Source organism: Cherax quadricarinatus, chromosome 11 (assembly GCF_038502225.1).
Source record: "Cherax quadricarinatus isolate ZL_2023a chromosome 11, ASM3850222v1, whole genome shotgun sequence".
Lineage (NCBI taxonomy): Eukaryota > Metazoa > Arthropoda > Malacostraca > Decapoda > Parastacidae > Cherax > Cherax quadricarinatus.
In genome coordinates this window covers 1,593,721-1,610,538 of record NC_091302.1, presented here as the reverse complement: position 1 = coordinate 1,610,538, position 16,818 = coordinate 1,593,721, and the positions used below count along the sequence as shown (strand labels likewise).

The following is a 16,818-nucleotide window of genomic DNA, read 5'->3' as shown; positions in this document are numbered from 1 at the left end:
ACAACTACCCCAGTACACCACTACAACTACCCCAGTACACCACTACAACTACCCCACTACAACTACCCCAGTACACCACTACAACTACCCCAGTACACCACTACAACTACCCCACTACAACTACCCCAGTACACCACTACAACTACCCCAGTACACCACTACAATTACCCCACTACAACTACCCCAGTACACCACTACAACTACCCCACTACAACTACCCCAGTACACCACTACAACTACCCCAGTACACCATTACAACTACCCCAGTACACCACTACAACTACCCCAGTACATCACTACACATTACCGCAATACACCTCTACACCTCCCCCAGTACACAAGTGACAAAGTTTATGGTTCAATTTGAAGACTCCCAGGAGACGTGAGACTCCCAGGAGACGTGAGACTCCCAGGAGACGTGAGACTTCCAGGAGACGTGAGACTCCCAGGAGACGTGAGACTTCCAGGAGACGTGAGACTCCCAGGAGACGTGAGACTTCCAGGAGACGTGAGACTCCCAGGAGACGTGAGACTCACAGGAGACGTGAGACTTCCAGGAGACGTGAGTCTTGTAACACTCAGCGTGAAGGTCGTCTCAAAGTTAACATTTTTACATGTTTTTGTCAATTATCTTGAAGGAATACCTGGAGTATTGCACCCCAGTATCCCCAGGGGAATGCTGAAGGGTAGGATGAGATGTTGGGGGAGGATGAGATGTTGGGGGAGGATGAGACGCTGGGGGCAGGATGAGATATTGGGAGCAGGATGAGATGCTGTGGGAGGATGAGATGCTGGGGGCAGGATGAGATGCTGGGGAAGGATGAGATGCTGGTGGAGGATGAGATGCTGGAAGCAGGATGAGATGCTAGAGGCAGGATGAGATGCTGGAGGCAGGATGAGATGCTGGGGAAGGATGAGATGCTGGAGGCAGGATGAGATGCTGGGGAAGGAAGAGATGCTGGAGGCAGGATGAGATACTGGAGGCAGGATGAGATGCTGGAGGCAGGATGAGATGCCTGGGGCAGGTGAATCAGCGGATGGCAATTAACAAGGAGTAAAATTTAATAACCCAGGATAATCCGGGATAATCCAGGAGAACCCAGGATAACCCAAGAAGTGTGGCTTATTTTCGTTGCTGTACTCAGATCCTTTATCCCGGAATGCCACCTAAAATAGTCCCCTAACACCCAGGTACCTACTTACTGCTAGGTGAACAGTGACAGCAATTGTAAGGTGACAAACGTTCAGGTAGCTACTTACTGCTAGGTGAACTGTGACAGCAGGTGTAAGGTGACTAGCACCCAGGTACCTAATTACTGCTAGGTGAACAGTGACAGCAGGTGTAAGGTGACTAACACCCAGGTGCCTATTTACTGCTAGGTGAACAGTGACAGCAAGTGTACGGTGACTAACACCCAGGTGCCTACTTGTTGGTAGGTGAACAGTGATAGCAGGTGTAAGGTGACAAACATCCAGGTACCTACTTACTGCTAGGTGAACAGTTACAGAATGTGTAAGGTGACTAACATCCAATTACCTATTTACTGTTAAGTGAAAAGTGACAGAAGGTGTAAGGTGACTAACACCTAGGTACCTACTTACTGATAGGTGAACAGTGACAGAAAGTGTAAGGTGACCAACACCCAGGTACCTATTTACTGCTAATTGAACAGTGACAACATGTGTAAGGTGACTAACACCTAGGTACTTACTGCTAGGTGAACAGGGACAATATGTGTCAGTAGACTGTATTGAAAGCCTAGCTAACCACAGAGACTAAATCACGAGTAAATAAGAAAACGCTAAACCCGAAGGAGACATACAGCGCCTGGGGGATTGAGAAATAATCAGGTTTAATAGGAGGAAGAAGATGGTATCTCCAGTTAGCGAGATCAAGAGCCCCTGACTACCAGCAAGGAGAGAGGATATAGGTCGGAGAGAGTAGGTCAGTAAGTAGGTAAGGTTGAGATAGGTACTGCATCTAAGGAGATGGGGGGAGATAGGTAGGTAGTTGGGTGTTAGTCACCTTACACCTGTTGTCATTGTTCACCTAGCAGTAAGTAGGCACCTGGATGTTAGTCACCTTACACCTGTTGTCATTATTCACCTAGCAGTAAGTAGGTACCTGGGTGTTAGTCACCTTACACCTGTTGTCACTGTTCACTTAGCAGTAAGCAGGTACCCGGTTCTTAGTCACCTTACACCTGCTGTCACTCTTCAGATTACATGTGTGAGTGACCGTCATGTCTGTTTAAGGGACCAATGAACGTATGTAACAGTACAACGCATATGTACACAAAGTCGTGTACTTGTCCGTGAGCTCCATGTACGTGACCATGACTCCGATCACTAACAAATGACATAGGTAAAAAGTTAAGCTTAGCTTTTATATATATATATATATATATATATATATATATATATATATATATATATATATATATATATATATATATATATATATATATATATATATGTATATATATATATCTGTATATATATATATGTGTGTGTATATTATCACACTGGCCGATTCCCACCAAGGCAGGGTGGCCAGAAAAAGAAAAACTTTCACCATCATTCACTCCATCACTGTCTTGCCAGAAGGGTGCTTTACACTACAGTTTTTAAACTGCAACATTAACACCCCTCCTTCAGAGTGCAGGCACTGTACTTCCCATCTCCAGGACTCAAGTCCGGCCTGCCGGTTTCCCTGAACCCCTTCATAAATGTTACTTTGCTCACACTCCAACAGCACGTCAAGTATTAAAAACCATTTGTCTCCATTCACTCCTATCAAACACGCTCACGCATGCCTGCTGGAAGTCCAAGCCCCTTGCACACAAAACCTCCTTTACCCCCTCCCTCCAACCTTTCCTAGGCCGACCCCTACCCCGCCTTCCTTCCATTACAGACTGATACACTCTTGAAGTCACTCTGTTTCGCTCCATTCTCTCTACATGCCCGAACCACCTCAACAACCCTTCCTCAGCCCTCTGGACAACAGTTTTGGGAATCCCACACCTCCTCCTAACTTCCAAACTACGAATTCTCTGCATTTTATTCACACCACACATTGCCCTCAGACATGACATCTCCACTGCCTCCAGCCTTCTCCTCGCTGCAACATTCATCACCCATGCTTCACACCCATATAAGAGCGTTGGTAAAACTATACTCTCATACATTCCCCTCTTTGCCTCCAAGGACAAAGTTCTTTGTCTCCACAGACTCCTAAGTGCACCACTCACCCTTTTCCCCTCATCAATTCTATGATTCACCTCATCTTTCATAGACCCATCCGCTGACACGTCCACTCCCAAATATCTGAATACATTCACCTCCTCCATATTCTCTCCCTCCAATCTGATATCCAATCTTTCATCATCTAATCTTTTTGTTATCCTCATAACCTTACTCTTTCCTGTATTCACTTTTAATTTTCTTCTTTTGCACACCCTACCAAATTCATCCACCAATCTCTGCAACTTCTCTTCAGAATCTCCCAAAAGCACAGTGTCATCAGCAAAGAGCAACTGTGACAACTCCCACTTTATGTGTGATTCTTTATCTTTTAACTCCACGCCTTTTGCCAAGACCCTCGCATTTACTTCTCTTACAACCCCATCTATAAATATATTAAACAACCATGGTGACATCACACATCCTTGTCTAAGGCCTACTTTTACTGGGAAATAATTTCCCTCTTTCCTACATACTCTAACTTGAGCCTCACTATCCTCGTAAAAACTCTTCACTGCTTTCAGTAACCTACCTCCTACACCATACACCTGCATCATCTGCCACATTGCCTCCCTATCCACCCTGTCATACGCCTTTTCCAAATCCATAAATGCCACAAAGACCTCTTTAGCCTTATCTAAATACTGTTCACTTATATGTTTCACTGTAAACACCTGGTCCACACACCCCCTACCTTTCCTAAAGCTTCCTTGTTCATCTGCTATCCTATTCTCCGTCTTACTCTTAATTCTTTCAATAATAACTCTACCATACACTTTACCAGGTATACTCAAAAGACTTATCCCCCTATAATTTTTGCACTCTCTTTTGTCCCTTTTGCCTTTATACAAAGGAACTATGCATGCTCTCTGCCAATCCCTAGGTACCTTATCCTCTTCCATACATTTATTAAATAGTTGCACTAACCACTCCAAAACTATATCCTCACCTGCTTTTAACATTTCTATCTTTATCCCATCAATCCCGGCTGCCTTACCCCCTTTCATTTTACCTACTTCCTCACGAACTTCCCCCACACTCACAACTGGCTCTTCCTCACTCCTACAAGATGTTATTCCTCCTTGCCGTATACACGAAATCACAGCTTCCCTATCTTCATCAACATTTAACAATTCCTCAAAATATTCCCTCCACCTTCCCAATACCTCTAATTCTCCATTTAATAACTCTCCTCTTCTATTTTTAACTGACAAATCCATTTGTTCTCTAGGCTTCCTTAACTTGTTAATCTCACTCCAAAACTTTTTCTTATTTTCAACAAAATTTGTTGATAACATCTCACCCACTCTCTCATTTGCTCTCTTTTTACATTGCTTCACCACTCTCTTAACCTCTCTCTTTTTCTCCATATACTCTTCCCTCCTTGCATCACTTCTACTTTGTAAAAACTTCTCATATGCTAACTTTTTCTCCCTTACTACTCTCTTTACATCATCATTCCACCAATCGCTCCTCTTCCCTCCCGCACCCACTTTCCTGTAACCACAAACTTCTGCTGAACACTCTAACACTACATTTTTAAACCTACCCCATACCTCTTCGACCCCATTGCCTATGCTCTCATTAGCCCATCTATCCTCCAATAGCTGTTTATATCTTACCCTAACTGCCTCCACTTTTAGTTTATAAACCTTCACCTCTCTCTTCCCTGATGCTTCTATTCTCCTTGTATCCCATCTACCTTTTACTCTCAGTGTAGCTACAACTAGAAAGTGATCTGATATATCTGTGGCCCCTCTATAAACATGTACATCCTGAAGTCTACTCAACAGTCTTTTATCTACCAGTACATAATCCAACAAACTACTGTCATTTCGCCCTACATCATATCTTGTATACTTATTTATCCTCTTTTTCTTAAAATATGTATTACCTATAACTAAACCCCTTTCTATACAAAGTTCAATCAAAGGGCTCCCATTATCATTTACACCTGGCACCCCAAACTTACCTACCACACCCTCTCTAAAAGTTTCTCCTACTTTAGCATTCAGGTCCCCTACCACAATTACTCTCTCACTTGGTTCAAAGGCTCCTATACATTCACTTAACATCTCCCAAAATCTCTCTCTCTCCTCTACATTCCTCTCTTCTCCAGGTGCATACACGCTTATTATGACCCACTTTTCACATCCAACCTTTACTTTAATCCACATAATTCTTGAATTTACACATTCATATTCTCTTTTCTCCTTCCATAACTGATCATTCAACATTACTGCTACCCCTTCCTTTGCTCTAACTCTCTCAGATACTCCTGACTTAACCCCATTTATTTCCCCCCACCGAAACTCTCCTACCCCCTTCAGCTTTGTTTCGCTTAGGGCCAGGACATCCAACTTCTTTTCATTCATAACATCAGCAATCATCTGTTTCTTGTCATCCGCACTACATCCACGCACATTTAAGCATCCCAGTTTTATAAAGTTTTTCTTCTTCTCTTTTTTAGTAAATGTCTACAGGAGAAGGGGTTACTAGCCCATTGCTCCCGGCATTTTAGTCGCCTCATACGACACGCATGGCTTACGGAGGAAAGATTCTTTTCCACTTCCCCATGGACAATAGAAGAAATAAAAAAGAACAAGAGCTATTTAGAAAAAGGGAGAAAAACCTAGATGTATGTATATATATATATATGCATGTGCGTGTCTGTGAAGTGTGACCAAAGTGTAAGTAGGAGTAGCAAGATATCCCTGTTATCTTAGCGTGTTTATGAGACAGAAAAAGAAACCAGCAATCCTACCATCATGCAAAACAGTTACAGGTTTCTGTTTCACAGTCATCTGGCATAATATATATATATATATATATATATATATATATATATATATATATATATATATATATATATATATATATATATATATATTATGGTAGTAGGTTGGTAGACAGCAACCACCCAGGGAGGTACTACCGTCCTGCCAAGTGAGTGTAAAACGAAAGCCTGTAATTGTTTTACATGATGGTAGGATTGCTGATGTCTTTTGTCTGTCTCATAAATATGCAAGATTACAGGTACGTCTTGCTACTTCTACTTACACTTAGGTCACACTACACATACATGTACACGTTTATTTATACTCACTCATCTGAGTTTTCTTTGATTTTATCTTAATAGTTCTTGGTCTTATTACTTTTCCTTTTATATCCATGGGGAAGTGGAATAAGAATCTTTCCTCCGTAAGCCATGCGTGTTGTAAAAGTCAACTAAAATGCCGGGAACAATGGGCTAGTAACCCCTTTTCCTGTAAAGATTACTAAAAAGAATAAGAAGAAGAAAATTGTCAAAGTGGGAAGTCTGAATGTGCGTGGATGTTGTGCAAATGATAAGAAAGAGATGATTGTGGATGTTATGAATGAGAAGAAGCTGGATGTCCTGGCTTTAAGTGAAACAAAGCTGAAGGGGGTGGGAGAGTTTCAGTGGAGAGGAATAAATGGGATTAGGTCAGGGGTTTCAAATAGAGTTAGAGCTAAAGAAGGAGTAGCAATAATGTTGAAGGATAAGATATGGCAGGAAAGAGGGACTATAAATGTATTAATTCATGGATTATGTGGAGTAAAATAAAGGATGGATGTGAGAAGTGGGTTATAGTAAGCGTTTATGCACCTGAGGAAGAAAGAAGTATAGAGGAGAGAGAGAGATTTTGGAAAATGTTGAGTAATTGCGTGAGGAGTTTTGGACCAAGTGTGAGAGTACTTGTGGTTGGGGATTTCAATGCTAAAGTGGGAACTAATGTTGTGGAGGGAGTAGTAGGTAAATTTGGGGTGCCAGGGGTAAATGTAAATGGGGAGCCTTTAATTGAGCTATGTGTAGAAAGAGGTTTGGTAATAAGTAATACATATTTTATGAAACAGAGGATAAATAAATATACAAGGTATGATGTAGCACGTAATGGAAGTAGTTTGTTAGATTATGTATTGGTGGATAAAAGGTTGATGGGTAGGCTCCAGGATGTACATGTTTATAGAGGGGTAACTGATATATCGGATCATTATCTAGTTGTAGCTACAGTTAGAGTAAGAGGTAGATGGGATAAGAGGAAAATGGCAACAACAGGTAAGAGGGAGGTGAAAGTGTATAAATTAAGGGAGGAGGAAGTTCGAGTGAAATCTAAGCAACTATTGGCAGAAAGGTGGGCTGGTGCAGGTATGAGTAGAGGGGGAGTTGAGGAGGGTTGGAATAGTTTTAAAAATGCAGTATTAGAATGTGAGGCAGAAGTTTGTGGTTATAGGAGGGTGGGTGCAGGAGGAAAGAAGAGTGATTGGTGGAATGATGAAGTAAAGGGTGTGATAAAAGAGAAAAAGTTAGCTTATGAGAGGTTTTTACAAAGCAGAAGTGTTATAAGAAGAGTAGAGTATACGGAAAGTAAAAGAAAGGTGAAGAGAGTGGTGAGAGAGTGTAAAAGGAGAGCAGATGATAGAGTGGAAGAGCTACTGTCAAGGAATTTTAATGTAAATAAGAAAAAATTTGGAGTGAGTTAAACAAGTTAAGAAAGCCTAGGGAACAAATGGATTTATAAGTTAAAAACAGAGTAGGGGAGTTAGTAGATGGGGAGAGGGAGGTATTGGGTAGAAGGTGAGAATATTTTGAGAAACTTTTAAATGTTGAGGAAGAAAGGGAGGCGGTAATTTCATGCACTGGTCAGGGAGGTATACCATCTTTTAGGAGTGAAGAAGAGCAGAATGTAAATGTGGTGGAGGTACGTGAGGCATTACGTAGAATGAAAGGGCTTAAAGCAGCTGGAACTGACAGGATCATGACAGAAATGTTAAAAGCAGGGGGGACATAGTGTTGGAGTGGTTGGTACTTTTGTTTAATAAATGTATGAAAGAGGGGAAGGTACCTAGGGATTGTCGGAGAGCATGTATAGTCCCTTTATATAAAGGGAAGGGGGACATAAGAGATTGTAAAAATTATAGAGGAATGAGTTTACTGAGTATACCAGGAAAAGTGTACGGTGGGGTTATTATTGAAAGAATTAGAGGTAAGACAGAATGTAGAATTGTGGATGAGCAAGGAGGTTTCAGAGTGGGTAGTGGATGTGTAGATCAAGTGTTTACATTGAAGCATATATGTGAGCAGTATTTAGATAAAGGTAGGGAAGTTTTTATTGCATTTATGGATTTAGAAAAGGCATATGATAGAGCGGATAGGGGAGCAATGTGGCAGATGTTGCAAGTATATGGAATAGGTGGTAAGTTACTAAATGCTGTAAAGAGTTTTTATGAGGATAGTGAGGCTCAGGTTAGGGTGTGTAGAAGAGAGGGAGAATACTTCCCGGTAAAAGTAGGTCTTAGACAGGGATGTGTAATGTCACCATGGTTGTTCAATATATTTATAGATGGGGTTGTAAAAGAAGTAAATGCTAGGGTGTTTGGGAGAGGGGTGGGATTAAATTTTGGGGAATCAAATACAAAATGGGAATTGACACAGTTACTTTTTGCTGATGGTACTGTGCTTATGGGAGATTCTAAAGAAAAATTGCAAAGGTTAGTGGACGAATTTGGGAATGTGTGTAAAGGTAGAAAGTTGAACGTGAACATAGAAAAGAGTAAGGTGATGAGGGTATCAAATGATTTAGATAAAGAAAAATTGAATATCAAATTGGGGAAGAGGAGTATGGAAGAAGTGAATGTTTTCAGATACTTGGGAGTTGACGTGTCAGCGGATGGATTTATGAAGGATGAGGTTAATCATAGAATTGATGAGGGAAAAAAAGTGAGTGGTGCATTGAGGTATATGTGGAGGCAAAAAATGTTATCTATGGAGGCAAAGAAGGGAATGTATGAAAGTATAGTAGTACCAACACTCTTATAAGGATGTGAAGCTTGGGTGGTAAATGCTGCAACAAGGAGACGGTTGGAGGCAGTGGAGATGTCCTGTCTAAGGGCAATGTGTGGTGTAAATATTATGCAGAAAATTCGGAGTGTGGAAATTAGGAGAAGGTGTGGAGTTAATAAAAGTATTAGTCAGAGGGCTGAAGAGGGGTTGTTGAGGTGGTTTGGTCATTTAGAGAGAATGGATCAAAGTAGAATGACATGGAGAGCGTACAAATCTGTAGGGAAAAGAAGGCGGGGTAGGGGTCGTCCTCGAAAAGGTTGGAGGGAGGGGGTAAAGATGTTGTGGGCGAGGGGTTTGGACTTCCAGCAAGTGTGCGTGAGCGTCTTAGATAGGAGTGAATGGAGACAAATGGTATTTGGGACCTGACGATCTGTTGGAATGTGAGCAGGGTAATATTTAGTGAAGGGATTCAGGGAAACCGGTTATTTTATATAACCGGACTTGAGTCCTGGAAGTGGGAAGTACAATACCTGCACTCTAAAGGAGGGGTTTGGGATACTGGCAGTTTGGAGAGATATGTTGTGTGTTTTTATACGTATATGCTTCTAAACTGTTGTGTTCTGAGCACCTCTGCAAAAACAGTGATTATATGTGAGTGAGGTGAAAGTGTTGAATGATGATGAAGGTATTTTCTTTTTGAGGATTTTCTTTCTCTTTGGGTCACCCTGCCTTGGTGGGAGACGGCCGACTTGTTGAATATATATATATATATATATATATATATATATATATATATATATATATATATATATATATATATATATATATATATATATATATATATATATATATATATATATATATACGTACACACATACACACGCATACTGATAGTGTACGTCAGGAAGCGCTAAACCCATGTGGTTCATAATACAGTTGAAGGCTCGGTCCACTGGTCGCTGAAAAGCAGACAATAACTCTACAGATTTATCATACTATCGTAAAGACGAAACATTAGTTTAAATATGTTGCTATCCGCAGAGCTGTGTGACCCATACTGGTTTAGAGTTTCGTCCTAATAACAATAATAATAATAATAATAATAATAATAATAATAATAATAATAATAATAATAATAATAATAATAATAATAATAGTATTGTTGTTTGCAGATAATGGAGATGAGGAAGGTAGCAGCAGTGATGGTACTGGTGGTTACCATGGTGACTCTTGCCATGGCTGCTGTACCAGGACCATATGGTTAGTAGTATCATAACTGTTACCATCATAACTCTTCCTATGACAAGTGTTTCCTAGCTTTTAAATTAACAAGTACGATATATATATATATATATATATATATATATATATATATATATATATATATATATATATATATATATATATATATATATATATATATATATATATATATATATATATATATATATATATATATATATATATATATATATATATATATATATACAAATAATGGTGAAATTTAGTCTTGATGTGTCAGTAATAAGAACTAATGAATATTTCATTAATCTTAATAAGTGTTGATTGTTGTCAATGAGGTTAGTAAAGTCAGGTGAGTTACACTGGTGGTCCAGACTGGACGTGACATGACGTGTAACTTCCTGTTGTCTCACCACAGACCGGCGTTACCCTGACTACATTGTCAGTCCTAAAGTGACTTGTATGCAAGAAGGTGTGTTTCACCACCCCAGGAACTGCAGCTGGTATTACAGGTCAGTCACTTCTTTAACTCACACTTCAGTTCCACTGTCTTCTATGTTATTTATCCCCTATAATCTACCTTGTATATAATTACTATCGCATTTGCCTAGTCTGCTTTCGTAACGTGAAGTCCAGGATCTTTCCTTAATTCATGGTACAACTTAATTCATGGTACAACTTAATTCATGGTATAACATAATTCGTGGTATAAAGGTTGGGAGTAGACGGTGTTTGTTAAAGGTTGGAGAGAGGGGGTAAAGGAGGTTTTGTGTGCGAGGGGCTTGGACTTCCAGCAGGCATGCGTGAGCATGTTTGATAGGAGTGAATGGAGACAAATGGTTTTTAATACTTGACTTGCTGTTGGAGTGTGAGCAAAGTAACATTTATGAAGGGGTTCAGGGAAACCGGCAGGCCGGACTTGAGTCCTGGAGATGGGAAGTACAGTGCCTGCACTCTGAAGGAGGGGTGTTAATGTTGCAGTTTAAAAACTGTAGTATAAAGCACCCTTCTGGCAAGACAGTGATGGAGTGAATGATGGTGAAAGTTTTTCTTTTTCGGGCCACCCTGCCTTGGTGGGAATCGGCCAGTGTGTTAATAATAAACAATTAATATAACTTAATTCATATTATAACTTAATAAATGTTTGAGAATAACTGTGTTGTAGAGATGTACAACACAATTAAGGAAACATCCTGGACTTCAACTTACGAAAGCAGACTAAGCAAATGTGATCGTAATTATGGACAAGGTTAATTATAAGGGAAAAATATATTAGAAGACAGGGAAACTCAGGCGCCTCTTAACTAGCTTAATGGGAGGTTTAAAGCCTATCTACCGCACTAGCATCATTAAGACTCCTTGTAATCTTTCCATCACAACACAAGAACACTTTAATGCTTAAATCAGTGATTATAATCCACTCTCACATAAATGGTTCTGGGAACCGACAACTTGATAAATTAGACACATGTGCAACACTAGGGTATCTATATTGTGGAAATGTTTCGCCACACATCAGTCCTATACGAAGAAGACTGGTGAAGATAAGGAGGAGTTTGATGTAATCAGTCCCTCAGCCTGGAGAAGATGTACTCAGTATCAGTCTTGATAACCAGGTGTGTCTAATTTATCAACTGTCAACATAACTCCTCTCAGAAAAACACAACTCTGTTTATACAAGTTCAGTTTTTGTTGTTGTTTAATTGAATATACGTAAAACACAACGTTGAATGACCCCTACGAGTTTTGAGCATCTTGTGAGTTAAGTAATTTATGCAGCAATAAGAAATATGGCGCTTGCTCATAACAAATATATTTGTTGAGGCTCCTGACCAACCAGTTTGTTAAGCGCAGTGACGACACACCTTCCACAGTCACGTCAGACGTCAGACAAGCCGGTGATCTGACATCATGTGGGGGTCAGGCACCTGAGTGCGGTCTTCCACGCTTACATCATCATACATATACATACACATGTATTTGGATATATATATATATATATATATATATATATATATATATATATATATATATATATATATATATATATATATATATATATATATATATATATATATATATATATATTATATACATGAGAAGTATGACCGTTATTGCTTCTAGGTACATTAGTTTGACCATAGAGGATGTTATTAAGATTTTGTGAGTTAGAAAGTTAGGAATTGGTTTTAGGAGAGAAAATTCTTTCCAGATGGGAGTAGACGGTTTGTTAAACAGGCAGGACAAGTGAGAAAATTAACTTGATGGTTTATTAGGTTTCAAGTCTGTCGACTACACGATAGTCATTAAGAATGCATGTCAGGTGTACGCCACTAGTCAAGTATACTTTACCACTTAAAATAGATATATACACCTCGGTGTATATATACACGGAGATACACGTCTCTTGGTCCAGGTTCACTCATAAGACTTTTAATACTTACATTAACCCTCCTACACCATCATCTACAACTACAAATGACAGCAAATCCTCAGTCAGATTCGGCATTAAATACCTGGGTCACATTACCGAGTGCCGCTCTACAACCTCTGGCACCACACACAATGTACAAGCAAGACAGTTTAAACAACGAGAAGTCAATATTAATACTAAAGATATACACAACTTGGCCTGGTCATGGATCAGGCTGCGGGGGGCGCTGACCCCTAGAACATCCTGCAGGTATATACCAAGTGAGGACTACAGTACAGTTTCCGTGCAAGACACTGCTAGTGTAATAACCACGAATATACCTAGCAAGAGTGATGGACTGATTATATCGTCCTTATCAGTCTGAAGAAGACTACTGTACAGGTGAAACGTTTCGGAATAAGATACATAACTGTTGCACATGTGTCTTACCAACTTGTCAGTACTGTATACCATTATCATATTCCCACCATACAGATGATCTCAGAAATACATACATGAAACACGTAAAGAACCACGACCAGTCAATGAACTGGAATAAGGTTAAACTCGTCGACACAGAAAATGTACACAGACATCACTGTACATGTCTTGAAGCATCAGTCTTCCTGCCTGTACTTCACAGTCTTCAAGACTACGTTGTTCTTCACCAACTCTAAGACTGAGGGACTGATTACCTCATGTTTATATACAGTTCTACAGTCTTCACAGCCTCTCACTACGCATAAGGGGAATTACTAATAGGCTCCTGGCTACCTTCAAGAGGGAGCTGGACAGATACTTAAAGTTGTTGCCGAATAAGCTGGGCTGTGGTTCGTACGTTGGACTAGGTGCGGCCAGCAGTAACAGCTTGGTTGATCAGGCCCACATTCACCGGGAAGCCTGGTCGTGGACCTGGCCGCGGGAGCGTTGATCCCCAGAATTCCCTCCAGGTAGACTACACGTAGGTATGTCCTATTGTATTGATAAAGCCACAAGATGGCAAAACGTCTACAAATAACGATACCCAGATGTCGCACATGTGTCTAATTCTGCACAGACATCACTACCTTGAATAGCAGTTATCAGTTTAGGCAGTATACATTGTACACAGAGTTTTAATATTTCAAGAATTAAAATGATGACCTGTCAGGTCGCTGGGTCACCTGCCCAGTGTTTCGGAGAATTAAGATGAGTTTAGGTATTACTGTGCTAAATGCCCCCTGGTTCTGTTCAATGGTATTAAAAGTGTGTGTGCACCTTCTAAGCACTACCTTCTTGTCCTATTATCTTCCATGATATTAATTTCTGCATTTTTTTCTTTGATAACATCACAACTCCCTCCTACCTCACTATGACGACCTTAATTTACATTATATATATTTTCATAATGCATGTGCCAGGGATTGTCTAGATAAAGCCCTAGAGTGGGCGAAACGTTGACTTCAAAATCTGACATGGATAAAAGAAACATTTGAAACGAATGATAGCGAAACACATTCTCTCTCTGTCCCTCTCGCTTTCGTTGCTCTCATTACAAATAACTGTAGTAACATTATCTGTCAGCAGATAGTAGCCTATTACATGTCAGGAATTCTGCCAGTCTACACCGACAACTTCTCTTCTACGTAGTAACTCTCTAGAAACATTTAAGAAGTTTGTATTCTTTATGTGGAGACAATATCTAAGACCTTCCCTTCTTAAGTAACTATTCGTGATTTGCTTATCTGTATAACAGGCATCTGCATTATATATATATATATATATATATATATATATATATATATATATATATATATATATATATATATATATATATATATATATATATATATATATATATATATATATATATATATATATATATATATATATATATATATATATATATATATATATATATATATTATATATTATATATATATATATATATTTTATTATCACACCGGCCGATTCCCACCAAGGCAGGGTGGCCCGAAAAAGAAAAACTTTCACCATCATTCACTCCATCACTGTCTTGCCAGAAGGGTGCTTTACACTACAGTTTTTAAATTGCAACATTAACACCCCTCCTTCAGAGTGCAGGCACTGTACTTCCCATCTCCAGGACTCAAGTCCGGCCTGCCGGTTTCCCTGAACCCCTTCATAAATGTTACTTTGCTCACACTCCAACAGCACGTCAAGTATTAAAAACCATTTGTCTCCATTCACACGCATGCCTGCTGGAAGTCCAAGCCCCTCGCACACAAAACCTCTTTTACCCCCTCTCTCCAACCTTTCCTAGGCCGACCCCTACACCGCCTTCCTTCCACTACAGACTGATACACTCTTGAAGTCATTCTGTTTCGCTCCATTCTCTCTACATGTCCGAACCACCTCAACAACCCTTCCTCAGCCCTGTGGACAACAGTTTTGGTAATCCCGCACCTCCTCCTAACTTCCAAACTACGAATTCTCTGCATTATATTCACACCACACATTGCCCTCAGACATGACATCTCCACTGCCTCCAGCCTTCTCCTCGCTGCAACATTCATCACCCATGCTTCACACCCATGTAAGAGCGTTGGTAAAACTATACTCTCATACATTCCCCTCTTTGCCTCCACGGACAAAGTTCTTTGTCTCCACAGACTCCTAAGTGCACCACTCACTCTTTTCCCCTCATCAATTCTATGATTCACCTCATCTTTCATAGACCCATCCGCTGACACGTCCACTCCCAAATATCTGAATACATTCACCTCCTCCATACTCTCTCCCTCCAATCTGATATTCAATCTTTCATCACCTAATCTTTTTGTTATCCTCATCACCTTACTCTTTCCTGTATTCACTTTTAATTTTCTTCTTTTGCACACCCTACCAAATTCATCCACCAATCTCTGCAACTTCTCTTCAGAATCTCCCAAGAGCACAGTGTCATCAGCAAAGAGCAACTGTGACAACTCCCACTTTATGTGTGATTCTTTATCTTTTAACTCCACGCCTCTTGCCAAGACCCTCGCATTTACTTCTCTTACAACCCCATCTATGAATATATTAAACAACCACGGTGACATCATACATCCTTGTCTAAGACCTACTTTTACTGGGAAATAATTTCCCTCTTTCCTACATACTCTAACTTGAGCCTCACTATCCTCGTAAAAACTCTTCACTGCTTTCAGTAACCTACCTCCTACACCATACACTTGCAACATCTGCCACATTGCCCCCCTATCCACCCTGTCATACGCCTTTTCCAAATCCATAAATGCCACAAAGACCTCTTTAGCCTTATCTAAATACTGTTCACTTATATGTTTTACTGTAAACACCTGGTCCACACACCCCCTACCTTTCCTAAAGCCTCCTTGTTCATCTGCTATCCTATTCTCCGTCTTACTCTTAATTCTTTCAATAATAACTCTACCATACACTTTACCAGGTATACTCAGCAGACTTATCCCCCTACAATTTTTGCACTCTCTTTTATCCCCTTTGCCTTTATACAAAGGAACTATGCATGCTCTCTGCCAATCCCTAGGTACCTTACCCTCTTCCATACATTTATTAAATAATTGCACCAACCACTCCAAAACTATATCCCCACCTGCTTTTAACATTTCTATCTTTATCCCATCAATCCCGGCTGCGTTATCCCCTTTCATTTCACCTACTGCCTCACGAACTTCCCCCACACTCACAACTGGCTCTTCCTCACTCCTACAAGATGTTATTCCTCCTTGTCCTATACAGGAAATCACAGCTTCCCTATCTTCATCAACATTTAACAATTCCTCAAAATATTCCCTCCATCTTCCCAATACCTCTAACTCTCCATTTAATAACTCTCCTCTCCTATTTTTAACTGACAAATCCATTTGTTCTCTAGGCTTTCTTAACTTGTTGATCTCACTCCAAAACTTTTTCTTATTTTCAACAAAATTTGTTGATAGCATCTCACCCACTCTCTCATTTGCTCTCTTTTTACATTGCTTCACCACTCTCTTAACCTCTCTCTTTTTCTCCATATACTCTTCCCTCCTTGCATCACTTCTACTTTGTAAAAACTTCTCATATGCTAACTTTTTCTCCCTTACTACTCTCTTTACATCATCATTCCACCAATCGCTCC

The 16,818-nt window shown here is 40.0% G+C and overlaps 1 protein-coding gene across 1 annotated transcript in view; it reads left to right on the top strand.

Annotated features, from left to right (window-relative positions):
- Positions 1 to 375: 375 nt before the first annotated feature.
- The window catches only part of LOC138852543 (uncharacterized), a 31,954-nt gene continuing 15,511 nt past the window's right edge, over positions 376 to 16,818 (top strand). Inside the window, exons 1-3 of the mRNA XM_070083878.1 lie at positions 376 to 562; positions 10,219 to 10,306; positions 10,707 to 10,800. Coding sequence (XP_069939979.1) covers positions 10,222 to 10,306; positions 10,707 to 10,800 — 179 coding nt within the window. The 5' untranslated portion in view covers positions 376 to 562; positions 10,219 to 10,221. The remainder of the gene's footprint in view (positions 563 to 10,218; positions 10,307 to 10,706; positions 10,801 to 16,818) is intronic.